Source organism: Staurois parvus, unplaced genomic scaffold (genome assembly GCF_062004578.1).
Source record: "Staurois parvus isolate SC_StPar_1 unplaced genomic scaffold, SC_StPar_1.0 ptg001805l, whole genome shotgun sequence".
Taxonomy (NCBI): Eukaryota; Metazoa; Chordata; class Amphibia; order Anura; family Ranidae; genus Staurois; species Staurois parvus.
This window is the reverse complement of record NW_028319601.1, coordinates 2,526,940-2,554,119: the sequence shown is the minus strand read 5'-3', so window position 1 is coordinate 2,554,119 and position 27,180 is coordinate 2,526,940. Positions and strand designations below refer to the sequence as shown.

The following is a 27,180-nucleotide window of genomic DNA, read 5'->3' as shown; positions in this document are numbered from 1 at the left end:
TCAGAGCCGGGTGCCCACTACCCATGGGAAAGAAGAGCCGCGCTTTGTGAATGGCCCTGTATTCTTCTGGGACCTGTCACGTGCCTCAGAAGATTACGGGGTGTGAGGGGGGCGGACAACTCTGCGGAAGTGGGAGCGAGTACCTGTCAAATTCGGGTACCCACGTCCCCCCCCCCTTTCTGCTCCCTAGAGGTCCGCAGTCTCTGGTCTCCTGTACTGTGTCCGCAGTCTCTGGTCTCCTGTACTGTGTCCGCAGTCTCTGGTCGTCTCCTGTAGCGTGTTCCGCAGTCTCTGGTCGTCGCCTGTAGCGTGTCTGCAGTCCATTGGTTCAGAATATTTTTTTCCTGTTTTCCTCCTCTAAAATCTAGCTGCGTCTTATGGAGCAAAAAATAGAGTATATGACTAGAGAGAACCTGTATACATTAGAATGTGAATGTGCAGAACAGGTAACAGAAAAGGAATGAGAGAAGGGGAGCACCTTGGAACCTGTGTAAGATTAGTTGTGTTATTAAGCATAGGTGTATCTCAGAGGTCCATCAGACATCAGTCAAAGTTTCTGGGCAGGAAATGCGACCCATGCTTCCCACATTTTGTGAAACCTGGGTGCTGTGTTAGTAAGTTTTTTGCCATCTATCTCCCATTGGTGGAAGTCCAGTGTATCCTGTCTTTCACAGCTGTAATGGAGAGGGAATCAAACTATGTTTTTGCTATTGTCTGCTTAGTTGCCATGCAAATATGTGTCCTTAACTAAAATTAGGATGGTCTTACGAACACCAGTTTAGGTTAAGTAAAGCTTCACCAGATGCTCCAGGGATAGTATAACCAAACAGTGTGGAAAGCATATTGCAGACTTGAGTCTACAATGGTTGGACAATTTGGCAGGTCCACCATATATAGTTATACAGTTCTGTTCAAAATAATAGCAGTCAGACATCACTAACCTGATCAATCACTGTTTTTGGTAGAAATTATATTTCTACATGGCAAATAATTTTCTAGCAGGTGTAGTAGAGTAATAGAAATCCAACAGACCCAACAGTCATGACATGCATGCTGCTGATTCTGTGTAATTGAATCACTAATTGAAAGGGGCATGTTCAAAATAATAGCAGTGTGGAGTTCTATTAGTGAGGTCATTCATTCTTTGAAAAACAGGTGGCAATTATTGCCCTTATTTAAGGAAGGAAGGCAGCAAATGTTGTACATGCTGGTTACAGTGCATTTCTCTCTGAAATTCTGAGGAAAATGGGTCGTTCCAGACATTGTTCAGAAGAACAGCGTACCTTGATTAAAAAGTTGATTGGAGAGGGGGAAACATATAAAGAAGTGCAGAAAATGATAGGCTGCTCAGCTAAAATGATCGCAAATGCTTTAAAATGGCAACCAAAACCTGAAAGATGTGGAAGAAAGCAAAAAACTACCATTCGAATGGATAGAATAGCCAAAATGGCAAGGACTCAGCCAACAATCAGCTCCAGGAGATCAAAGAAGGTCCAAAGTTACCTGTGAGTACTGTTACAATTAGAAGACGCCTATGTGAAACCAAGCTATCTGCAAGAAGCCCCCGCAAAGTCCCACTGTTGGAAAAAAAAGACGTGCTGAAGAGGTTACAATTTGCCAAAGAGCACATTGACTGGCCTAAAGAGAAATGGCGCAACATTTTGTGGACTGATGAAAGTAAGATTGTTCTTTTTGGGTCTAGTGGCCGGAGACAGTTTGTCAGACGACCCCCAAACACTGAATTCAAGCCACAGTACACTGTGAAGACAGTGAAGCATGGTTGCGCACGCATCATGATATGGGGATGTTTCTCATACTACGGTTGGGCCTATTTATCGCATACCAGGGATCATGGATCAGTTTGAATACATCAGAATACTTGAAGAGGTCATGCTGCCTTATGCTGAAGAGGAAATGCCCTTGAAATGGGTGTTCCAACAAGACAACGACCCCAAACACACCAGTAAACGTGCAACATCTTGGTTCCAGACCAACAAAATTGACGTTATGGAGTGGCCAGCCCAATCCCTGGATCTTAATCCAATAGAAAACTTGTGGGATGATATCAAAAATGCAGTTTCTGAGTCAAAACCAAGAAATAGAGAACTGTGGAATGTAGTCAATCATCCTGGGCTGGAATACCTGTTCACAGGTGCCAGAAGTTGGTTGACTCCATGCAACACAGATGTACAGCAGTTCTCAGAAACAGTGCTTATACAACTAAATATTAAGTGATTCAAAGGAAAGCAAAATCTTCAAACATTTTTCAGTTTATATAGTGAATGTTTGAGTTTGTAAAGAAGAATACAAACACTGCTATTTTTTTGAACAGTCTAATCACTTTTCTTCAATTATTTTAGAGGAACAATACAAATTTGATATTTTTCTTCATGTTTTGATTTGGAAAAGAATGTGTAGTGTTCCCAATGCATTTGTGTGTATGGAAATAAAAGTTATTAGAAGGATTTTGAACTTTATTCACTTTTTTCAACACACTGCTATTATTTTGAACACAACTGTATGTCTCTGGCTCTGGACAACCCTGAAAACAAGATCGTGTGTGACCTGGAGTAAAACGTGCAGCCGAAGTTGGAATCCTAAAGTAACTTATAATTAGTCTCTAAGACTAGAATATTTTGGGAGCTTGACTTAACGGTCTCCCAGATTTGCGTCCACTGTTCTGGTTCTATAATGATACCAAGATCTATTTCCTGTGTGTGTGCGTCTGTGTGTGTGTGGGCATATTGGGGCGACGAGGGGCCTGCAAGAAGTAAAGTGTACAGCAAAGAGATCAGACATGGGGAGTGAGGGTCATTAAAACATGGTGCTAAAAAGGATGTCAGGGGTCATTTAAAGAAGCGGGAGCATGGCTCATAGACATAACAAATTGCTTTACTTGTAGGTGATGAAATATTTTTGCTTTGGGCAATTTATAGTCTGTCTGTAAGGTTTGAAATTATTTGATTTCAGTTCTCATAAAGATGTACGCGCAAGTGAGGTCTGTTTTTGCTTCAGGGTTTAAAGTTATTTGGCTCTTCTAGGCCTGGTTGAAAGGTGGAGTTCATAGGAAAAGTCAGTAAGGGGGGAACTAGGTAGATGAGTCCTTCAGTATATATGAGCGTGTCCCATATTTTCAAGAAAGAGATCACAATCCACTGCCTCGACAGATGCCCATACAAAAGTTTCAGTGGTAGCGTGGTACAGTAATACCTCGGTTTACGAATTTAATTTGTTCTGCAGGAATTTTCGTATAGCGGAAAATTCATAAACCGAAACACCGTTTCCCATAGGAATGCATTGAGAGCCAATTAATCCGTTCCTGAGGTCAGAAAAAGTAAAAAACAAGTCTTTTATCTGTTCAAAACTCTTTATAAAGTGCACTTTGTAAAGGCATTAATACTGTAAAGGGACAGGATTACTCAAGCAATAACATTTCAAACATCCAACTACAACTTTTAAAGCATCACATCATCTTTTAAAACATGGCAAACTTTTCAAACAATTTCAACACTCTCTGGAGGAGGAGCAGAGCAACTGGGCAGCACTAACACAAGCAGGGTCTTCTTCATGTCTAGGCTGTTCTAGTAGGAACCTTTCCATTGTCTGTTGCCTCCGGTGCCTTTTCAGCATCCCTCGGAAAGGGGACATAACATTGGTGTCAAAACTGTTCACAAGTCTCTGGGCTAGAGCCTTATCTGGGAGGTGCTTCTGTACAAAAGCCTGTAGGTTTACCCACAGTTGGCATGCCTCCTTGAGTTCCCTGGAAGAGACCTGTTCCTCACTTGTTTCCTCCTCAAATGAGACCCGCTCCTCCATCGCCTCCTTCTGCAGTTCCACCAGGTCCTCAGTGGTTAGCTCACGGTTGTGTCCCTCCTCCACCAGCTCGCAGACATCTTCCTCAGTCACCTCCAGCCCCATGGTCCTCCCCAAGGAAACAATCTCCTTCAACACTGTTGACTCTGGTGCAGGTGCAGAAGCATCGGAATCAGGTGTCACAACACAGTCTGGCCGCAGGTTGCGCCAAGCTGAATTTAGGATTCTATGGCTGACCCCGGCCCAGGCAATGGTGATAATCTGCAGACAGTTCACGATGTCAAAATGGTCTCTCCAAAATTCATGGAGGGTGAGGCTTGATCGATCTGTCATCTCAAAGCATTGCCGGAAAAGCTTCCTTGTGTAGAGTTGTTTAAAATTGGAAATGACCTGCTGGTCCATTGGCTGGAGTAGTGGGGTGATGTTAGGTGGAAGGAACATGACTGTGATGAAGTTAAAGTCCTCCAGCATGTCTTCCTGGAGGATGAGCAGGAGCATTGTCCATGAGCAGCATGGCCTTGAGCAGCAGGTTATTGTTGACAAGGTGCTGCTTGACAGCAGGACCAAAAACAAGATTGACCCACTGCACAAACGAGGCGTGTGACCCAAGGCTTTGGGTTGGACCGCCACAAAACGGTCAACTGCTCCTTCTTCACCTTGTGTTTCTTGAAGGCCCGTGGGTTCTCTGAGTGGTAGACGAGCAGGGGCTTGATCTTAAGGACCCCACTGGCATTGGCGCAGAACAGGAGGGTGAGACTGTCTTTCATCGGCTTGTGGCCAGGCAATGAGGTCTCCTCTTACTTGATCAAGGTACGCTTTGGCATCCTCTTCCAGAAGAGGCCAGTCTCGTCGCAGTTGAAGACCTGCTGAGGAAGGTAGCCCTCTGAAATCATGACCTCCAGGAACTCTTTAGCAAATTCCTCAGCTGCAGCAACATCAGAACCTCTCCATGCCTGACCACGCTGTGGATGCCAGATCTGGTCTTGAACCTTTCGAACCACCCCCTGCTCGCGTTGAAGCCTTCTTCATCGGCTGACATTCCTGGCTGTTGGTCGAGGAGGTCAGTGTGCAAGGCCTTGGCTTTTTCGCAGATGATCGCCTCGGTCACTGTGTCCCCTGCACGCTGCTTCTCTTCAATCCAGAGCAGGAGCAACTTTTCGACCTCCTCCAGAACAAGAGGCCATTGCTTGGAGACCCTGGTGACTCCCTTGGCTGCATCTCTCCCAGTTCTCTTCTCTTTCATCTATAGGATGGTACCGATTGTGGATGCACTCTTTCCATACTCTTTGGCGAGGTCAGTCGCATTCCTGCTTCGTGCTTCCTGCCGATTTCTTTCTTGACCTCAAGCAGAATCATCTCCTTCTTCCTCTTCCAGCTTCCGCTGCTTTCTTGTGTGCCATGACACCACAGTCACTAAGTGAGCAGAAAATAAAAAAAAATGCTTTACTGTACACCCACACCCTGTCCAAGAGCCCCAGGTCTATCAGTAGCAGTCATGCACAGCACATCAGCTGGCATGGAAACCACCCCGCAATGCAAAACACACAGTAGCAGGCATGCACAGCACATGAGCTGACATGGAAACCACCCGCAATGCAAAACACACAGTAGCAGGCATGCACAGCACATGAGCTGACATGGAAACCACCCCGCAATGCAAAACACACAGTAAAAGACCTTCAAACGGCAAAGCTCACCTCCCTACCTTTCCACAGACTCCAGCATGCATGGTGCTAAACCTCCCAGGCGCAACACAGACTCCAGCATGCACGGAGATATAAACCTCCCAGGCGCAATGCATCCTGGGGAAACTTTCTTCGTATTGCGGTAAAAATTCATAAACCAAGGCATTATTATTAATGGATTTCCATTCATAAACCGAAAGTTCTGTTAACCGAGGCGTATGTAAACTGAGGTATTACTGTACTTAGTCACAGACTCTAATTGGCAGCTGAATAATATTTCTGCAAATGGGGAAACTCCCAATCCACCTTGTGGTTGTCTGAGAATGAATCTTGACATTTTAGGTCCATGTTGAAACCAGATAAAACTAAAGACCTGTTGGTGCAGGCCCGCAGGACGCTTGACAGGATCCATATGGGTAGAACCCTAAGATGGTATAACAATTTTTGAAAATAGTTTAGATTGCTGTGGCCTAACAAAGTGATGGTACCTATTCCAAGCTGCCAGCAAACTTTTTAAAGTGGAAATAAACCCAAAACCAAAAATGTAATATATTGCACCTTACCAGTCATTAGATGTGGTGGCTGCATAGGCTTTCTTTTTTATAGGGTTTTATTCCAGTGATCTGGCCAGTAACACACCTCCTGTATTAGAGTGCTCCCAGTCTGGTTGAAGGTGCACAGGGGCACCTTTAGACAGAGGCATTGTCAGTCTGGGGGGAGGAGGGGAGAGTCAGATGAGCTGGCAGATTTAGATACACTAACAAATTGAAGCCAAGCTCACACTGCTTTCTCACAAGCAGTTGCAGCAACATTTGATTTATTTTTTCTTTTTGCGAAAAATGTTTTACATGAAGAAATAAAAGCTGAGCATTGTAGGCACCCGTGCCAGTGGTAAATGGTTTTCCTCATCACTTTGATATATTTGCAGGAGAGCTTACTGCCTTATTTGCAGACTTACTGGCCGGGTCACCAGGTAACAAAGCTAAGGAAGCCTAAAAAAGAAAACGAATGCAGCTTCCACTTAAGAATTGGTAAGTTGCAGTCTGATATTTGCTTTTGGATTTAATTCAGTGATAAGTTTCCAAAAGAAGGGGTGAATAATTGGTATCCATATACTGTATAGTATGAAGAGGGTAGATAAATTACCAGGTTTAAAAGGCATTTGGATTCCCAGAATTAAGGAATAAGGGCCTTGTAAGCCTAGTATTAAGATGTTTAGAATTTTAGATTTAGAATGGTTGATGTAAAGATGGGAGTTTGCTTAAGTGATGGATGAGGGCTGTTGGTAGAGTGATGGTTGATTTGGTAAAAAACAGTATTATATTCAATTTATGCTGGTGGTCTGTGACAGTCAGACCAGTAATATATGGGTGCTCTCTTAAAGTTGTGCTAAGTGATCTTTTGCCAAGGCGAAAAGCAGAAGGGATAAAAGATGTCCTTGCCTCTGAAGATGGGAATAGTTGAAGATTTGAAGCTGACATATTTGACAACTAGCCACTTGCAAAACTGCAGTCCAAAACCCAATTTTTGCAAGATATACAGTGCCTTGAAAAAGTATTCATACCCCTTGAAATTTTAAACATTTTGACATGTTACAACCAAAAGTGTAAATGTATTTTATTGGGATTTTTTGTGATAGACCAACAAAGTGGCACAGAATTGTGAAGTGGAAGGAAAATGATAAATGGTTTTCAAAATGTGTTTCAAGTAACGGTAGTATAAACGGTATGTCATGTTTGATCAGAACACACAATTCTGCACATGTTGCCTCCTTTTTAGTGCAAGGGCCTGAATTCTAGTTTATAGATTTGCCAAGTACCATTTAACTTGCAAAATAGACCACTCTGTGAAAAGTCACTTCCATAGCATAGAACACAGATGAATGGTCTGGCGACTGGTCTGGCGACGTGGTCAATTTAGCATTTCCCGCAGGCATAAGCACATATTTGCTTGATCGCACTGTTAAAAACAGTTTTGTACAGATGCACTAGCTGGATAAACCTGTATCAGAGAAAAATTTGGTTAGTTACGTTTGAGTTAAGTGGCCTCTATACCCTCACCCCAGATAATGTTAGGGATACCTAGTTTTTCGCTCCCTCTCTCCTTTATAGGTACAAACCTGCATGTTCATTCAATCCAGATGAGCAGGAAGAATTCAAAGTATGGCATTTAGTCCAGCTTGGATCAGTGTAATTATATACCATACCTGTGGGATCCCCATTGAAGCTGGAAATGACTGTAGTAGACACATCTAATTCAGTGATCTCAACTATCTTCCAGGTGCGTGCTAAGTGGCGGCCCTGCTGCATTTTAAACACAGGAGGTTGGCCACTTAGCGCTGGTGCCATTCAGAGAATGCATTGCATTTTCTGAATTCATGCAAAATATTCTCTCACTGGATGAGGTGGAGGGGCAGTTTAATTCTGAATTATGATCCACTTTGTTAGCATTGATTGCAAGATGTGCTTTTATGGTTTGATTGAAGAATTATGGGTTAAACATAAATATTTTTTAATAGATGTATTAAATATCTGAATACAGCCTGTTCTGTTCCAAATGCAGCTCCATGCATTGACATAGCTCAGTAGATCTCGATCTGTCCGGACTGTATTTCATCCGCTGATTTCGCAAAATTCACAGGTCACTAATGCTGCAATAAGATACGGAACTTGAATCCAACACAGGTTTGCTTTACGGAGTACAGTACCAAGGGTTTTTCCCTGTTCTTGAAGTGTGAAAGGACAAGGCTCCTCCCAGCCTAATTACTATGAAGACCAAAGATTAACTTGAGGGAACATGGAAAAAGATAGTATGGGACTAGCTAGGACTGTACTGCTTAGCACTAAACAGGAGGTAAAAATAGAAGGAACATACTGATACTAATTGGGGCCGCACGCTATATAGGTTTTGTAGTGTACCCTAACATAATATATACTCTTGTTGGGTTTTTTTTGTTTTTGTTTTTTTGTACAGAAAGGGCTTTAAAAATTCCTTTTTTGTTGAGAAAAAAAAAACCCATTCCACTCTGGCTGATTTATGTACATTGCAGGGATTTTAGCAAACTTTGTTGCCGATTCCTACCTTTTCTTAATCTAAAGAAATAGCTGTTTTGTCTGTGTACAAGTGCAAAATGGGTGTGAATGGGAGTAATTTTTTAATTTTTGAATCAGCTGTTGCACTTGCAGGGTTCTAATGAGGGAAGTGGCAAGGTCTGAATCCCTTTAAACATGATTTCCCTTTTGGGAGTATCTCACCAAACATGGCTTATTATTATACAGGATTTATATAGCATCAACAGTTTGCTCAGCGCTTTACAATATAACGGGAGACAATACAGCAACAATACAGTTCAATACAAGGGGTTGGGAGGGGCTAGTGGTAGAATAGGTAGTAACTGTGGGGGATGGACTAGTAGGAGGAGTAGAAGTTTCCATTATTAGCTGAGGGCAGGATAGGCTTCCCTGAAGAGAGGTTTTCAGAGATCGCCTAAAAGTGAGCAGAGTAGGAGTCTGATAAATTGGGGTAGAAAGTTCCATGGGGAAGCTCTGGAGACGAGCAAGAGGAGGAGACAAGGGAGCTAGAGAGTAGGAGGTCTTGCGAGGAGCGGAGAGTACGGTTTAGGTGATATTTGGAGACAAGATTGGTGATGTAATTTGGGGCAGAGTAATGAATGGCTTTATATGTTGTTATTATTATTATATAGTGTTTATATAGCGCCAATAGGTTTGCTCAGTGCTGTACAATAAAGTAGGGGGACAGTACATGAGACAATACAGTAACAATACAATACACGAGGGGTTTGAGGGCCCTGCTCTTTCGAGCTTACAATCTAGAAGGGAGGGGGTAGAGGTACAGGAGGAAGTGGCTGTGGGGGATGGAGTGGTAGGAGGAGCGGAGGAGAACGGCTGTTAGGTGAGGGTGGGGTAGGCTTCCCTGAAGAGGTGGGTTTTCAGGGAGCGCCTGAAGGTGAGGAGGGTAGGTGACAGTCTGATGGATTGGGGTAGGGAGTTCCAGAGGATGGGGGAAGTCCTGGAGAAGTCCTGCAGTTGGGCGTGGGAGGAGGAGATCAGGGAGGTAGAGAGTAGGAGGTCTTGTGAGGAGCGAAGGGTGCGGGTAGGGTGGTATTTGGGTATCAGGTCAGTGAGGTAGTTTGGGGCAGCGTTATGAATGGCTTTGTATGTCAGAGTTAGTAATTTGAATTTAATGTGTTGGGCAATCAGGGGCCAGTGAAGGGATAGGCAGAGGGGGGTTGCAGAAGTGGAGCGGTTGGTGAGGTGGATGAGTCTAGCCGCTGAGTTCAGGATAGACTGAAGCAGGATAGCCTGCGTTGGGGTAGGCCTGTGAGAAGGGAGTTGCAGTAGTCTAGGCGTGAGATAAGGGAGTTTACGAGTTGTTTAGTGGTGTCTGGGTTAGGAAAGTACGTATCTTGGAGATGTTGCGGAGGTGGAGCCTGCATGAATTTGCTAGTGATTGGACATGAGTTTGGGAGGATTATTGTTAATGTTTTTAATTTTTTCCGTTGGGCAATGGGAAGCCAGTGGAGGGATTGGCAGAGAGGACTGGCAGATACAGAACGGTTAGTAAGGTGGATGAGTCTGGCAGCAGCATTCATAATAGACTGAAGAGGGGATAGCCTGCGATGAGGTAGGCCAATGAGGAGGGAGTTGCAATAATCAAGGCAAGAGATAACAAGGGAGTGTATAAGTTGCTTAGTAGATTCCGAGGTTAAGAATGGGCGTATCTTGGAGATGTTGCGGAGGTGAAGTCTACAAGATTCGGACAACGATTGGATTTGGGACTGGAAGAACAGATGGGAGTCTAGGATTACACCTAGCACCCTGGCATGAGGAGAGGATCTGATGGTTGTATTATTAATCTTGATGGAGAATTCAGGGGAGGGGGCATGGGCTGGAGGGAATACTAAGAGCTCAGTTTTGGAAAGATTGAGTTTGAGGAAGTGGAGGGACATCCATGTCGAAATGTCACTTAGTAGGTTAGTAATACAAGAGGAGACTGAAGGGGTGAGGTGAGAGGTAGAAAGATAGATTTGTGTGTCATCAGCATAGAGATGGTACTTAAAGCCATGGGAGTTTATCAAGTGACCAAGCGAGGAGGTGTAGACAGAGAAGAGTAGGGGTCCAAGGACAGAACCTTGAGGGACCCCTACAGAAAGGGGGAGTGGAGAGGAGGAGCCAGAGTTATAGGTAACGCTGAAGGAGTGCTGCGATGGGTAGGAGGAGAACCAGGAGTCTCGGAGGCCAAGAGAGTGGAGTTTTTTGAGGAGGAGGGGATGGTCAACAGTATCCAAAGCCCTCGGAGAGGTCAAGTAGTAAGAGTATGGAGTAGTGGCCATTGGTTTTAGCAGTTAGTCGTGAGTTTTAGTAGGGCAGTTTCAGTGGAGTGTAGTGAGCGAAAGCCAGACAGTAAAGGGTCAAGAAGGTTGTTAGTGAGGTAGCAGCTCAGGCGACTGTAGACTAGGCGTTCTAAGAGTTTAGAGGTAAACGGGAGCAGGGAGATGGGTCTTAAGTTCAGGTCGGTGGGGTCCAGGGAGGGCTTTTTAAGTATGGGAGTGATGTGTGCATGCTTTAGAGGGGAAGTCACTATTAGAGAGGGAGAGATTGAAAATGTGAGTGAGGGAGCATAGGATGGAAGAAGAGGGTGACTAGTAGTTGTGAGGGGACAGGATCCAGGGGGCAGGTAGTGAGACGGGCTTCTGAGAAACCCTTAGTGACCTCTTCGGTAGTAGCAAGGTCAAAAGATGAAAGTGTTGAGGGAGGTTTAGTATAAGATATGCTAAGTGGGATGGATGTCTGTGCAGTGGAGATGCCCTTACGAATCGCATCAATCTTGTTTTTGAAATGATTTGCAATCTCGTAAGCAGTGAGTGAGGTACTGGGTGGGGGTGGAGAAATTAGGGAGTTAAAGTGGAGAAGAGACGAAGAGGACTGGATGATAAGCGACTGAGAGTGACAAAGTAGGCTTGTTTTGCAGCATGGAGGGAGGAATCGTATGTTAAGAAAGCAGATTTATATAGGGTGAAAGCTTGTTAAGATTTGGTTTTATGCCACAATCGCTTTAGCGCATGACTATGTCCTTTAATATTGCTGCTATTGTCTGTCTGCCAAGGTTGTAATGGCCGGGGCCTGATGCTTCGTGTTGTTAGAGGAGCAAGTGAGTCTAATGTGGATGAAAGTGAACTGTTGTAGACCGCAGTGGCCAGGTCAGGGCAGGACAGGGGAGAGATTCTGTCAGAGGCGGTCAGTTGCAGAGTGGAAAGGAGCAGGGTTCAAGGCTTCTACGGGTAATTGCTGCTTGGAGGGATAGGTGTTTGAAGATGAGGACACTGTGAAGGTGATGAGATTATGATCAGAAAGAGGAAAGGGGGTGTTTGTGAGGTTGTAGGGAGTGCAAAGACGGGAGAAAACAAGGTCTAATGTATTCCCATCAGAGTGAGTGGAGGACTGTGTCCATTGTGTTAAGGCAAAAGATGAGGTTAGTTTGAAGAGTTGGGATGTAGCTGGGTTGTTCACATTAATAGGGATGTTAAAATCTCCGAGAATGATAGTGGGTAGCTCAGAGCAGAGAAAGTAGGGTAGCCAGGCAGAGAAATCATTAAGAAAGCGGGACACCGGTCCAGGAGGCCAATAGATCACTGCAATCCTCAAAGAAATGGGAGAAAACAGCCGAATGCAGTGAGTCTCAAAAGAAGAGAAGGATAGAGAGGGAGTGTTAGGGAGGACTTGAAAGGTGCTGAGTGGGGATAGAAGCAAACCAACTCCACCACCTTTCTGACCACTGGGTCTGGGCGAGTGGGTCCAGAGAAGGCCTCCATAGGAAAGTGCTGCGGGAGAAAAAGAATCTGCTGCTTGAAGCCAAGTTTCTGTAATTGCTAGTAGGTTAAGGGAGCGGGAGACAAAAAGGTCATGGAGAGAGGTGAACTTTTTGCAGACAGAGCGGGCATTACAGAGTGCACATGAAAAAGGAAGGGTGGTTTTTGGGAGCACGGGGACTGATATTAAATTTAGCGGATTGTGGCTTTTCCTGGAGGAAAGAGGGTGCCTGATGGGGTGAGATAGTGGAGGACCAGGGTTTGGGGAGATATCCCCAGAGGTTAGGAGAAGGAGGGTGAGGAAAGTGAGATGGGAGCGGGATGTATACAAGTGCACATGCCTTCCAGTCCTGGTGTTTGGGTCAGCAGGTGAGTAAAGTATCAGCAGGAGGTGATGAGAGCAGTAGTAGGGAGATGGTAGCAGTGATTGTGAGATGTACAAGCTTTGAGGTAGAGCAGAGGGGTATAGAGATGAGATTTTGGGAACACAAGATCGTAATATGAAAAGGTGGAGTAGAGGTGGCATGTTAAAAAGGTAGATGGAGTGGGACTCAGACTTGTAGAAGATGTTTCCCATTGTGCTTGCAGTCCATCCAGCGTGCAGTAGACTTCTTTGTTGTATCTTTCTGTTGCTTGGGTTATCCTGCTTTAGTTAAACTGCTGTGTTCAACTGCATCTTCACAATCCAGCATTAAACACACTCATGCAGAAAACTGCACCCCATCTGTGACTGTGCCCCCCACGTCTGTGACCTCCCTCCATAAGGTGATCTAAATTTATAGGGAGATGGTCAAATGAGCAACTCTTCTCCGCTCCAATTAGGAACTGATGAGGATCACATGAATTGGGGGGGGGATGTTTCTCAAAGACAGACACAGGCCAAAGTCCTAAAGAAGTGCAAGAGGAGGTGAGAATCAATCACCACAAACAGACCAAAATTTATACACTAATTGATTTGAGATTTGCAGAAAGTCTATGCGTTGCTGGAGATGCAACTTAAAGTGGAGATGAGAGCGGATGAGCAGCATTTACCTGTGAAAAAGCAGAAAAGCCATGATTAGGATGCTGTGTTCAACTGCATCTTCACACGATACCCAAAGTCTTACTTGTATCTAAGTGCAACCAATCACACAAGCAGAAAATTACATTATTATATTTACCATAATTTATAATCAGCAAAGTTTCCTGATTTAAAATTCTATCACATTAGTGCAACTTTTATGTAACCTAGCGGAATAGTAAAGCTCACATTCAATATATGTGTTTTACTTTAGGAGAGCTTTATGCACCTTTTTGACGCTACATTGCAAAGGGGGAAAAAAATGTTTATTGTAGCGTCACATTAAGATAAGATGAAATTGGGTTTAGGAAGACGTAAATTAGCACAACAGCAACGTATTTACAGGATTGTTATCACTAAAAAATCCAATGACTGTTGCTCTCATGTGAGCATTTTATTCTTGCTCTGTGAATGCAGATGTCATACAGATCACCCATTGCCATTGTTGCAACATGGGGATTAATCTGGGGATTTTTAGGATCAACATCTGGGCTTCACTCTGGATGCAGGCTGTCACAGCCAGCAGTTCCATCCGTAAAGCAGAACTAAACTTATCAATTTAACTGTTTCCCAAAACTGTTACTTTCAAGGCATGCAGTGAATTAAGTTGCTTGTGCTGTCAAAGTGTTGAGCCATCAAATGGTTGGTGTCATAACTGGTCTTATGTGCAAAACCATAGCAACTGAAGATCGAACCAAGGTTAAGATGGCAGCTTCCTTGGCTTTAAAGGATAAGAAGTTTAAGTTCTGCTTTAAGCCCTGTCAGCACCTGCAGACGTCGCACTGGTTCCCAGTGCGGTTTAAAATGGTGCATAGACCAACAGCCCCAATTCCACTGCCCTTTTAAGATGGCACTGGGGACTTGAGTGGTTAACGTGGAACTTCACCAAAGCATTAGTCCCTTCCTGCTGCCCTGCTTATTCAGGGAATCCTCCATATGTGTGCAGATGTGCTACTGGTCCCTGCCAAGTATTTGACACCTGGCAAGAAAACGGTGGTGGATTTGTACACTCTGGGATTTCTGAGCATGAGCACTGTAGCTGCCATGGCATCTGTGCATACATAGAAATCCTCCGTGCATTTGCGCTACATAAATGTATTGAATCTGCGCATGTTCTGAATCTTGCAGTGTGTATATGCCCAGGGTAAAACAGTGCCTTCTAAAAATAGGTGCGACTTGGCAATCCCAGGAGGCAGCAGGACCCTGAAAGCAGGAATTGCTCAGCACAGAAAGGTACTACAACATAAATATAAGGCGAGGCGGAGGGACACAGTATAAACGGTTACTGTAATAGGTTATGTTCCGCTTTATTTATAGTAAACAAATATGCTGCTTTTATTTCTTTCCACCAACGGTTTGGCCCATAGCTTACACTAGGTGTTGATAAATTTGCTTTGAATCTAGGAGCCAGCTAAAAAAGTTAGGGGCCAGTTTTTCAGAGTAGCGTGGGCTTGTCAGCGCGCAGGGCAAGGCAACCTTTTGGGTGACAAGCTTCTCAGTACAATCACGACAAAACTGCACCACGTTTTAAGTGCCATTGAAAATATTGGCCCCTGAAGCTGTGTTTTGTGATTGCAGCGATTCTGCCACGATCCAAAAACTCCCAGGTGTGAATGGTGCTGCCCTGGTTCACACGCATGCGATTCAGGCTGTGTTTTCAACCCTGATTCGCATGACAAGCTAGATGTACGTGTTGCTATTGAGGTGGTTCACATAGATGTGATTCATATGCATTGTGTTTTGAATGCCATTACAAAAAGGATCCTGTGCGAGTTTGTAGCGGTGCATTCCAGACTCGCAAGTGTTAGAGTAGAGTAGCATGCGAAGATAAGTGTTCACACAGGATTGCTTTTGACAGGAGTTTTTGCATTGAAGTCCGTGGGAGGTATTTTTTGCATTGAAGCTGTGGAGAGAGACAGTCGCACCTGTACTGAAATTGCACAGAAACTGGATTAGACTCAATTTCTAGATGCTTTGGCGACCTGGTGCCTGGGATTGGTTGAGCTCTGGTGCCTGGGATTTGTCGAGCCCTGGCTTACACTACAGTCCATACATTTTATTTTATAAACTAATTCAGTGTTTTGGCCTGTTGAATCTCTGAATTTACTACTGCAAAATCTTATAATGTAAAAGACACCGTTTGTGTGGTGTGTGTGTGTGTGTGTGTGTGTATATATGTGTATATATATATGTGTGTGTGTGTGTGTGTGTGCGTGTGTATATGTGTGTGTATATATATATATATATATAGTAAAATATCACTCTCCCCTTACATTTATTGGTGGGTTGTTCACTGATAACATACAGTCAGGTTCATAAATATTGGGACATTGACACAATTCTAACATTTTTGGCTCTATACACCACCACAATGGATTTGAAATGAAACGAACAAGATGTGCTTTAACTGCAGACTGTCCGCTTTAATTTGAGGGTATTTACATCCAAATCAGGTGAGCGGTGTAGGAATTACAACAGTTTGCATATGTGCCTCCCACTTGTTAAGGGACCAAAAGTAATGGGACAATTGGCTTCTCAGCTGTTCCATGGCCAGGTGTGTGTTATTCCCTCATTATCCCAATTATAATGAGCAGATAAAAGGTTCAGAGTTCATTTCAAGTGTGCGCCACACATCCAAAGAGCTGTCACTATCAGTGAAGCAAGCCATCATTAGGCTGAAAAAACAAAAACCCATCAGAGAGATAGCAAAAACATTAGGCGTGGCCAAAACAACTGTTTGGAACATTCTTAAAAAGAAGAAACGCACCGGTGAGCTCAGCAACACCAAAAGACCCGGAAGACCACGGATAACAACTGTGGTGGATGACCAAAGAATTCTTTCCCTGGAGAAGAAAACACCCTTCACAACAGTTGGCCAGATTTAATTTCAAATCCATTGTGGTGGTGTATAGAGCCAAAAATGTTAGAATTGTGTCGATGTCCCAATATTTATGGACCTGACTGTACATGCCCAGCGGTTCCCTGTAGGGATAGTAGGGTACGTAGCCTTGAGCTGGCACCTTCCTCAGTGATGTCATCAGGGTGCTGAAATTTTTTTTTTCTGAGTTTTTATAGCCTGCCTGCTGATGACGTGCATTGCCATGCTGCATTATCAAGGAAGCAGATGCAAAAAGCAATAAGAGACAGCAGGTCTTCTGATAAGCAGGGCGCTGGGGGGAGAAAATTATATATAGTGCGCTGGGAGGGTGACAGTCTGCTTTAACCGCATGCCGCCCAGCCACTGTACATATACGGCGGCAGGGCGGCACTCACAGGCAAAACCACGTTTTAAGACGTGTGTTTTGTAAACAAATAGGGGGCGCGCGTGAGGCGCGCCGCCGCCCTATTTGTCCCGCGGTTCTCTGCCGCAGATGTCAGTCGCCGGGTCACAGCCGCTCCTTAGCGGCTATGTCCCGGCGATCGGCGGCAAACAGTGACAGAGAACACAGCTGCAGTAGCTGTGCTGTCTGTCACTTCCCTGACAGCTCGAGGATGAGCTGATTGAGAAAGAACAGTTTTTCTTTCTCGATCAGCCTTGTTCCGCCCAGTACACACCCCCGCCCCCGCCCCCTAGTAAAACACTCCCCTCACTCCTATAACCCTTCCCTGCTAAATAAAGTTAACCCCTTCCTCCCCATTGCAATTAGTACAGTGTCAGTTTTTTTTTTTTGCACTGATCACTGTATTAGTGTTTTTGGGGATGTCAGTTACCCCAAGTCAGTACCCCCCAATGTCAAAATGTCCGCCGCAGTCCCGCCATAAGTCGTTGGTCGCTGCCATAAGTCGCTGATCGCCGCCATTATCAGTATAAAAAAACCCCTAAAAATCCCAGTATCTTTCCCGCCATTTTGTAAACGCTATAACTTTCACGTAAACCAATTAATTTACACGTATTGGGTTTTTTTTTTTAGCAAAGACATGTTGCAGAATGCATTTTGGCAGAAATTTGACTAAATTTGATTTTTGCATTTTTTTTTTTTACTGGACATGTTTTATAGCAAAAAGTCCAAAATATTGTTTTTTTTCCTCAAAATTGTCAGACTTTTTTTTTTATAACACAAAAAATAAAAACCGCACAGGTGATCAAATACCACCGAAAGAAAGCTCAATTTGTGGGGAAAATAAGGATGTAAATTTCATTTATGTACCATATTGCATGACCGCACAATTGTCCGTTAAACTAGCGCAGCGCTGTATAGCAGAAAAATGGCGTAAATTGCAGTATTTATACCATAGTTTGTAGACGCTATAACTTCCACAAAAAGCAATCAATATACACTTATTGGGATTTTTTTTTACCAAAAACATGTAGCAGAATACATTTTGGCCTAAATTTATAACCAACTTTGAGTTTACTATATATTTTTTATAGCTGAAAATAAAAAATATTGTTTTTCTTCAAAATTGTTTTGCCTTTTTTTGTTTATAGCGTGAAAAATAAAAAGCGCACAGATGATCAAATACCACCGAAAGAAAGCTCTATTTGTGTGAAAAAAAGGACGTAAATTTTGTTTGGGTACAGCATTGCATGACCGCGCAATTATCAGTTGAATTAGTGCAGCGCCAAGTAGCAAAAAGAGGCCCGGTCATTAAGGGGGGTAAATCCTCAGGCGCTCAAGTGGTTAAGGAAAATGTCAGAGTTTGTATAGCTGAAGTTCATGGGTGAATACCTTGGCAAGAAAGTATTCAGGAACATGGTAGGTTAACCTTGATTGTTTTAAATTGCTTTACCTCGTAAAGTTTGCCAGCTTCTTCCAGTCCATACAGAAAAGTTATATAAACTTCAACAATAAAAATTTCTGGGAGGTGCAAGTGATTTAACCATCCCTCACTTCTGCCTCCTGATTTATTCCAATGTTGCCCATACGCTACTCAAATTTTGGCTGATTCCATCTAAAAAAGATTTATTTTTCAGTGGTTGTTTATTTAATTGACATGTCTAAGAAGCCTCTCAGAAAATTGTCAACTAAACAGCACCTGCATCCAGTCAGATGCAGACGCTGTTCAAGTATTCTGACAGCTTAAATCTTGTGAGAATGCACTCCTGCAGTGGGCTGGAATGTATTGTGGGCTTTAGAGTGCCTAGCTTTCTGCAGAGGCAGCGAGAAGACAGTGATATCAGCCTTTTCTCCTTTTTGTACTGTTAATTTTGCGTGGCGGGAGCTGGCAGGGAAGCAGACCTTTTCATTTCTAATGAGTTTTCAGAAGCTTGAAGCATTCATATTGTGTATAGACAAAATATATTTTCATTAGAGTGATAGTAAAGTGATCGTAACCCCCCCCCCCCCCCTTCAAAAAAAAAATCACGTCATACTTGGTCTTTAATAACGCCCTGGAGGAGGGGCGAAACGCGTCATACAGATGTACTTCCGGTTTTCTATATTGAGCGTGTGACGTCATATCTGGGTGAGTGGAGCGCACGCCGGTTGGTGCGTTCCAGGGTCATCTTGTATATGCTGCCAGTTTGGTTTACTTTTTGGAATCCGTTTTACACTAGGAAGTCTGTTTTGGAGGATTTTGTCAATTGGCGACTTATTTTAAGTTCTAATGTGAGTAGATTAAGCACTATTTTATTCAATTAAAAGTCTTTGCAATATTGCACTATTGGTTCTCATTTGTCTTCCTATATAACACATCGTTATGAGGGGAAATCCCTTTTGAAGTTGGATGTAAGGAAGCTCTTGTATATGGAGGAGGCTATGGAGAGGAAGTTTTCCCTGGGAATTGGAGGATAATATTGTATTCATAAAGTGAAATTTATTCTTATCTCTGGTGAGTGCAGAATACATTAGTATTCACAGGAAGGTGTGGATCCATGGAGTCTTTTCTCTGTATTACACTTATCTTAAAATTTTTTTGGAGAACTATTTGCATGTTTAAAGGGGACTTTCTTTGTTTTTGGTTTCATCACTTTTTGTACTTGGACACATTGTATAATTTTTTTTTTCATTTTGGTGGTTTTGGACATTTATTTTATAACCACAGAATTTATTATGATTTTGTGTATAATTATTTTTGATTTATTTAATGTTTTGCACTGTTTTATTGTTTCACTGATTTTTTTTTTTTTCTTAATCTTTTTGATTCCTATCAAGGCACAGCAGCATTCACTTTCAAATTGTTCACATAGTTCTTGTGGCGCAGGTTGTTTTCGTTTGTTTATATATGTCATACGTGCTCTGTGCAATGGGTTTGCACATAGCTGCCCCAATTCTCTTCTTCTCAGGTTCTCCACCAGCACTCCTGGCCCCTCCCTCCTGCCAAATGCCCCCAGAGGAAGCTGCTTGCTATTAGGGGGGCTGGGGGGACTGCTGCACAAAGAGTGTTTTTACCCTTCAGCCTTTGCAACCATTTTAGTCTGTCTGGTTTTAAATTTGACAATCAAAGGCATTTATGCATAGAAAGGATTAATTCTCCTTCCTCTGCTTAACACATTGCTGTTTTCATTTTCCATAATCTTCCAGGACTTTTGCGTACTTGGTCCCCCTTTAGCACTCTTTTTTTTTTTTTTTTTTTTTTCCTGCAGTCCCTATGTCACTTCAGGACACAGTAGTGATGTAGAGGCTAGAGGAAGAATCCACAGAGTGCAGTGGGGGACCAGATATCTGACACACCTGGAAGTGTGATGAATGCTGAACATGTTTCAGCTACCTCTGGAAGATGACAGAGATTAGCAGAGCTGAAGGGAAATGTAAAGCCATTTTTTCTTTGTAGGAATGTATTTTAGTTTAAAATGTGATTTGTGTTCCTAGTTTAGGAACATAACAGCCTTTCTTTTACAATGTATCGATCCTTATTTTTTTCTTTCCTGAAAAAGTGAACTAAATTAAACTTGTGTCTTCTTTCTGTCTACAGTGACGATGCTGCATCTTCGATCACATGCTGTACACTTATAGTCTCGACATCCTCTTATTTCGTTCCGGCCTTAAGTAAAAGTGTTGCACCAGGTCCAGGCTGGAGAGGAGGGAGGCCGGCATCACCACCTGGAACACTATAAGGCCTCAGGAGGGTGCGTACACTTAAGATGTCCTTGAGCAGTGGCGCACCAGGAGGGAAAGGTCTGGACACAAATCCCGTGGAGACCTATGATAGTGGTGATGAATGGGACATCGGAGTAGGCAATCTAATTATTGACTTGGATGCTGATTTAGAAAAAGACCAGCAGAAGCTTGAAATGTCTGGATCTAAAGAGGTGGGCATGCCAGCCCCCAATGCAGTGGCCACTCTACCTGATAACATTAAGTTTGTGACACCTGTGCCCAGTGGCCAAAGCAAGGAATCAAAGTCAAAGTCAAAGAGGAGTAAAAGTAGCAAAGATGGAGGAAGGAGCAGTCAGACTTCTTCTGGACTTTTCCCAGCAGGGGATGCAAGTAAAAAAGAAGCGTCAGGACGTTCAGCAGATGGTGGGGGCAGCTCAGGAATTCCCTCTTCCACAGCAACCCCTTCAAAAGTGGGAGAAAAATCTGGCAAGGCTGCCCGGAGCTCATCCAGCTCTAAAAAGGAAAGCGGCAAGGCCAAAAAGGACAAGAACGAGGTACCAGGGGCAAGTGGCGAGAAAGAGCCCCTTGGAGTTTTGCAGACAGCCCCTGGAGTGGGGGGTCGGGGTACTACTGTACAAGAATCTATGGGGACTGCAGTAGAGCAGCTGGGTGGGGGCATTGCCACAGACAGTGGAAGTGCATTGAGTGTTATAAAAACAGAGAATGAAGAAACTGAAATTGAAAATCGTGGATTGAAAAAAGTCAAGTCAGAAATGGTAAGCATGCATGATTTATATGTTGTTGTTCTTAAATCAGTCATGCAATATAAGTTCTTGCTCTTTTGCCAGTGTACATCTGAGTCCAGAAATGACCTCTTTAAACAAAACCAGTGTTGGAGAAAATGCAGATATGTTGGTTATGTGAAGGGCTGAAGATTACCAGCAAGCTGCTTGTTAAAGTAAAATGGTCTTTATTGGTCTCTCAAAACAGACACAAACACAAATAGCTTTCCTAAGCAAAATGTAAAGTAAACCGTTCATAGTCCTAGTATCAAAAAGGAATGCAATAGGCTCACCTCCAGACTCTCAGTTCCCCACCAGGTTTCGGGTTCCCACCTGTTTCAGGGTGCCACAAAGGCTGCAGGGGTTCAGCAACCAGCGTCTCAGTTGCCAGAGAGTTTAGCCTTGCTCACAGCTCTTGAACCCTTCCACTCTGCCTCACTGAGACAGGTGCTGATTCCTTCCTGCTGCTTTTTAAGACACCCCCTCACAGATGGTTTAATCGCAGAGTTCTCAAACTCCATACAACAAACCCTACTAGAGTCATTCACTGCTCCGGCCGGTCTCCGTTGCCAGCTGTGGTGGGGGCAGTGTGACGCGTGATTCAGTGCATCACATGGCATTTTTCTTTTTTTTGGGCGAAGTGTATTTTGAAGTGTACAAATGTACACATTCATGCGTGTGTTGTGTTGCTGTACTTTGCAGTGTGGTCACAATGTGAATAGGACACATGGAATACAGTTTCGGGGGGTGGGGGTTTTTTGTTTCCCTGCTGTGACAGACCTTTTACTATGCGGTAAAACCTCTATCACCACATATAGTGTGAATTCAGCCTTAACTCAAATAATGGGGACACATACTTGCAGTCCAGGGCGCATTCCCAGCGACCTGTACAAAATATAATGTCCGAAAGCCATTCATCCATAATTCATTTATATTTTCTGCCTAATATCTCTTTGCCACTATTGTCACTTTAATTGTATTTTAAGGATTTGGTTAACCACTTCCCGTCCATCCGGACGGACGGGAGCAGTGCAGGGGCGGGTGGCCGTTTATAAACGTCCTCCCCACTTGTACGCGCTCCCTGGGAGCACGCAGCACCGCAATTCGGTGCCCGCTGTACACCGATCGTTGTACGCGACCTCTGTGTGAGGTCCTGATCATGTGATCACTGATTGGCCAATCAGTGATCACATAAATAGTAGTAAACAAGATGTCACTTTTGACATTGCTTTCTACGTGTGAAATCTGTGAATGATCACAGAGATCACATGGTACAAGGCTATTCTCAACAGCCTTGTACCATGTGATAAGCTGTGACCAATCACAGCTCTCACAGTATTTCTCAATGGCTGCAAGAATGCAGCCAGAGAGAAATAGAAATGATTGCTTTTACAGCCTTTATGTGTGTAAAAGCAATCGGTGTAAGAAAAAAAAAATCTTCATCACCCCCCACAAGTAGTACAGTGTCGCTATGGAGACACTGTACTGCTAGGGTGACAGTTTGTTAAAAAAAACCCCCATAAATAATATAAAAATGTAAAAAAAAAAAGTTTTAAAAATTATAATTTTTGGTTATAAACTAATTTGTGTTATTTTATTTTTTATTTTTTTTTTTACTAAAAAGATAACTGAATACAATTTGGCTAAGATTTATGAAGAAAGATTATTTATTTGCTAAATTTTACACCTTTTTTTCAAATTTTTTTTGACATTTTTCATTTATATAGCAAAAAAAAAAATAAAAATCCCAGTGGTGAATCTGTCTCAAAAAAATGCTAAAAAAGTCATATAGGTTTTGGTGCGTCATGACCGCGCAATTGTCATTCAAAGTGGGATAGCACTGAAAGCTGAAAATTGGCCTGGACAGGAAGGGGGTGAAAGTGTCCGGACTTGAAGTGGTTAAAAAAAGATGCAGTGGCAGTGATACTCCGTGATTAAGAGTTATTATTCGGGATGCAAGGGAGTAGGCTTTAACTATGGACTGTTGAGCAAGAGTGGCCAGCAATTTTTAATAAAACACCTATAAAACGAAATGAATTTTAAATGCTTATTCCTTGGCCATCTCTGGTCTCAGTTGTATGCTACCACTGTCCCCTAATGGCTCTAAGACCGGGACTTTAGCGGTCACATGACTGCTGATTGCTTCACTGAGCAGAGAGTGGTCAGTGTCAGGCTCTTTGCTCTGCTCCTCCAGCAATTGGAGTGCCAGGCTGTGGAAGGGATGGGAATAGCTGGCTCAGGCTTTCAGCAGCACTCTTGAGAGGATCCCTGCAGAACCTGGACCACCTCTGTGACATTGTGCCCAAACTAAAATTATATCATTTTCTTCACACAACTAGAGCTTTCTTTTGGTGGTATTTAATAATCGCTGGGGTTTTTATTTTTTGCTAAATTAACAAAAACAGACTGTAAATTTTGAAAAAACACATTTTTCTTTGTTTCTGTTATAAAAGTTTGCAAATAAATAATTGTTCTTCATAAACTTGGGCCAAAATGTATTCTGCTACATGTCTTTGGTGAAAATAACCCAAATTAGGATGTATTATTTAGTTTGTAGGAAAGATATAGAGTTCACAAACTATGGGATAAATCTGAATATTCATCAATCCTGAAGTACTGACAGTCAGTCTTATTTCTTGAGGTCCAAAAATGTCAGAACAGTACAGATATCCTCCAAATGACCACTTTTTGCAAAGCATACAGTCCGACGTATTTCACAAGAGGCATGGAGAGTTTTTTGAAGTTGTCATTTTTTTGTCATTTTTCAGAAAATGAAAAAATGAAAAAAATTATTTTCATTTTTTTATTTTTTACACATACTGTCACCAGTGCTTTACAGCGTCGTCATATAACTGGCATGGCGGTGATCAGGGACACTGACTGGTGACAGTATGAAAAAAATAAATTATAATTTAAAAAAAAAAATTTAAGTTTTTAATTTTATATTATATTTTTCTTTTTTTTAAAGATTTGTTTTTCATATTTCACTGTGACCAAAGTAGTACAATGTTACCATAGTAACATTGTACTACTTTGGGGAAGTGATCAGTATTTTGTTTTTTTGTTTTGTTTTTTTTTTTTTTTTACACAATTTGCTTATAGCAAAAAATTACATTGCTATAAGCAAGCATTTACCTGAATGACATCAATTCATTCAGGGTTTTTTTTTTTGTGCTTAACTGTGATTTGGCCACGGCTAATCACATGACACAGCTGGGCTGTGATTGTCCCAGCTTGTGCATGTGATCGCTGTGACCATTCACAGCTAGGCACACTAGTATACAATGGATGACATAAATGAAGCCATCCATTGTATACAACTGTCATGTGACCTGCTGTGATTGGTCACAACAGGTCACATGGTACCGGCAACGGGGCTGGTACTCAGATCTGTCATCGGCCGTGTCCGAGGTACACGGCCGGTGACAGATCGTTCCGCTGCGCGGCTCTGCAGGCATGCAATCTGCAAATGCCTGAAAGGACTCCATATGGCTTTAGGCCGGGCAGGAACCTGTTAACTAAACTTAAATTGTATCTTTATGCAGGAAGAATGATCCCCTCTGCCTTATGAGCATTAGTGTGCCCCTTAACCCTGCTGTTTTGTTTTAAACTTTTGCTAAAAGGACATTATAGATAGAGACTCCGTCCACAGCCAATCAGATGTAATCCTTTTACTAAGCTAAAGATTGCAAACTTAAATCTTATTGTACGACACCTTGTAGTGCTTTTACCAGAATGAAATCGATTCATTCAGTTTTTTTTTTTTTTTTGTGCTTAGCTGTGATTTGGTCACAGCTAATCACATGACATGTGCATGTGACCTGCTGTGACCATTCACAGCTAGGCACTAGAATACAATGGATGGCATGAATGAAGCCATTCATTGTATACAACGGTCATGTGACCTGCTGTGATTGGTCACAGCAGGTCACATGGTACCAGCAACTGGAGCCGGTACTCTGATCTGTCATCGGCCGTGTCCGAGGTACACGGCCGGTGACAGATCGCGCCGCTGCACCGCTCTGCAGTTGTGCGAACTGAGCATGTGCGGGAGCACGCCAAATTGCGTGCACCCGGAATGCAGAAGCACTTTTGCCGCCGCCAAACGGCCATTGGCCGGGCGGCAAATGTTTAAACTAGCCATACAGATTGAGATTTCTATTCTCCAGCCCCGTAGGGCGGAGTCTCACTTACTGGCTATTCTATTTGGATAGCGGTGTTTGATCACCTGAACAGGGACTGCATCTGAACGGATGCAGTCACTGTTTGAATATTTGACACCCATTTCCTTCAATTTCTCCGTCAAAGTTTGTGAAGCCTGGTGGTGCCTGATGAATCTGTCGGAATTCAAGCATTGTGTGGCCAGCTTTGACTGAGTGTGCCTCAATACCAGAGTTTACCACCAGATGGCGCCATAGGTGAATTTGGAATCTTAATTTGAATGGGGAACAGTAACTACTGGAACTACTCCTGTTTTACTTGGCCCTAAAGGTACAGGTAGTTCATCCTGCTTGTGAGACACACTGTTTTTAAAGATGAAAAAATAAGTATGTTTTAAAAAACTGGACAAAGGTACTTTAGGAGACAAGTAGAATAATGTATCCTTTTCTTATTTGCACCTTAAATTGATTGTAAACCATCACCTTGTTAAACAACCCATTCGTTTAAAATAAAACATAAATCCTCTTTTTTCCCCATTCTTATAAGCGATCACATTCTTTTTGTTCTCAACTGTATAAGAGCTAGGGGAGGAGAAATAAGAGCATACTGATCTTCCCAGTGAAAGGGGTTGTTTGTCAGGACAAGTCTGATCATTGGAAGACAGCAGGCTAAGTTCCCCTCATAGCTAGAAAACTGTCCATGCTGTGCTCTTCTGCTTAGTGTGGTCAGTTTTTTTTTATTAGGAAAGCAGAGAGACTGGCAGGAACACCAGGGATTTCACACAAAGGAACCAATACAAAGAGAACAGGCTAGTATTTCATACAAGCACATGGTACAGCCAGCACATATCCGGAATATGAAATATTGGGTTTATATATTCTTTAAGCATTCTCAGAGCGCTGACTTTGCAGTGAGTGTATTGGTGTATTGTGTAGATGTGCATGGCACCATTTGGGCACTAGTTAACAGACTTTTTGTTTGGATCCTGGTAAACAAAGTGATCAGCTTAGTATGTCCCCTCCCACACTCAACATGCCTAAGCTTTTTGCTATTCTTCTACTAGGATGGATGTCTTTTCTCTGACTAAAGAGTTAGTTTTTACCAGCCACTATTTCTTTGCATTTTTTATTTTTTTTAATTCTTTATTCGGGACTTCATACATTCTGCTTGATTTGTTTCCAGCTGTCCAGAGCAATGGCTTTGGAGGCTCTACCTGGACTGAAAGATGGACAGGGTCTGCCTAGAATGTGAACTTTGGGCACTGGGCTTTGCTTGTGGCCCTTTTCAGGGTTTGTTTACATTTGTAATTGGGAAGCAGTAAAACCCTGCAGTTCACCTGCATTTTTACCATCTCTCAGCTGCTGCGGAGGCAGCGACCAAGATAGTACATATGTCACAGCTGCTACATGAATTATACCCCCTGTTGCTCTCAGTGTAAGGTACTGCCATTCAAGAGAGTGGGGCTGCCCCCGCAACAGTTTTCTTGTGGCGCTGTTGTCCAATATTTAGGGTGTTAAAATAGGTGTTGAGGTGACACACCTTGTCCCCGCCTGTCTTGCTCTCTGAAAAGCAGTCTGAACACGGATCGTGCTTCAAACAGCAAAGCAGGTGTAAACCCTTGGTTAGCCGTAGAGCGCTTTTCAGGTCCAGAATCATGACATGGCTTCTGGTGTGTGTGATCCATTCTCTGAAGACTCATTATTGTGTAGGTTGAGTGCTAGGAGCTGCTTCTTTTATTGAAACCTTTGACTGAATTATCCCTTTTTTTTTTTTTTTTCTGTTGGTTTCCATGGAAAGGGTTCCTATGCTGAGGAATTCATTTCTGCGTCACTAACTAGTATGTGCTGCGTGCATTCTCTGCTTTCTCCTG

The 27,180-nt window shown here is 43.0% G+C and overlaps 1 protein-coding gene across 3 annotated transcripts in view; it reads left to right on the top strand.

Annotated features, from left to right (window-relative positions):
* Window positions 1-27,180, top strand: part of ZNF609 (zinc finger protein 609) — a 144,497-nt gene that overhangs the window by 23,232 nt on the left and 94,085 nt on the right. For all 3 annotated transcript variants that reach the window (XM_089663950.1, XM_089663951.1, XM_089663949.1), the window contains exon 2: window positions 20,243-21,143. In XM_089663950.1, coding sequence (XP_089520076.1) covers window positions 20,412-21,143 — 732 coding nt within the window. In that variant the 5' untranslated portion in view covers window positions 20,243-20,411. The remainder of the gene's footprint in view (window positions 1-20,242; window positions 21,144-27,180) is intronic.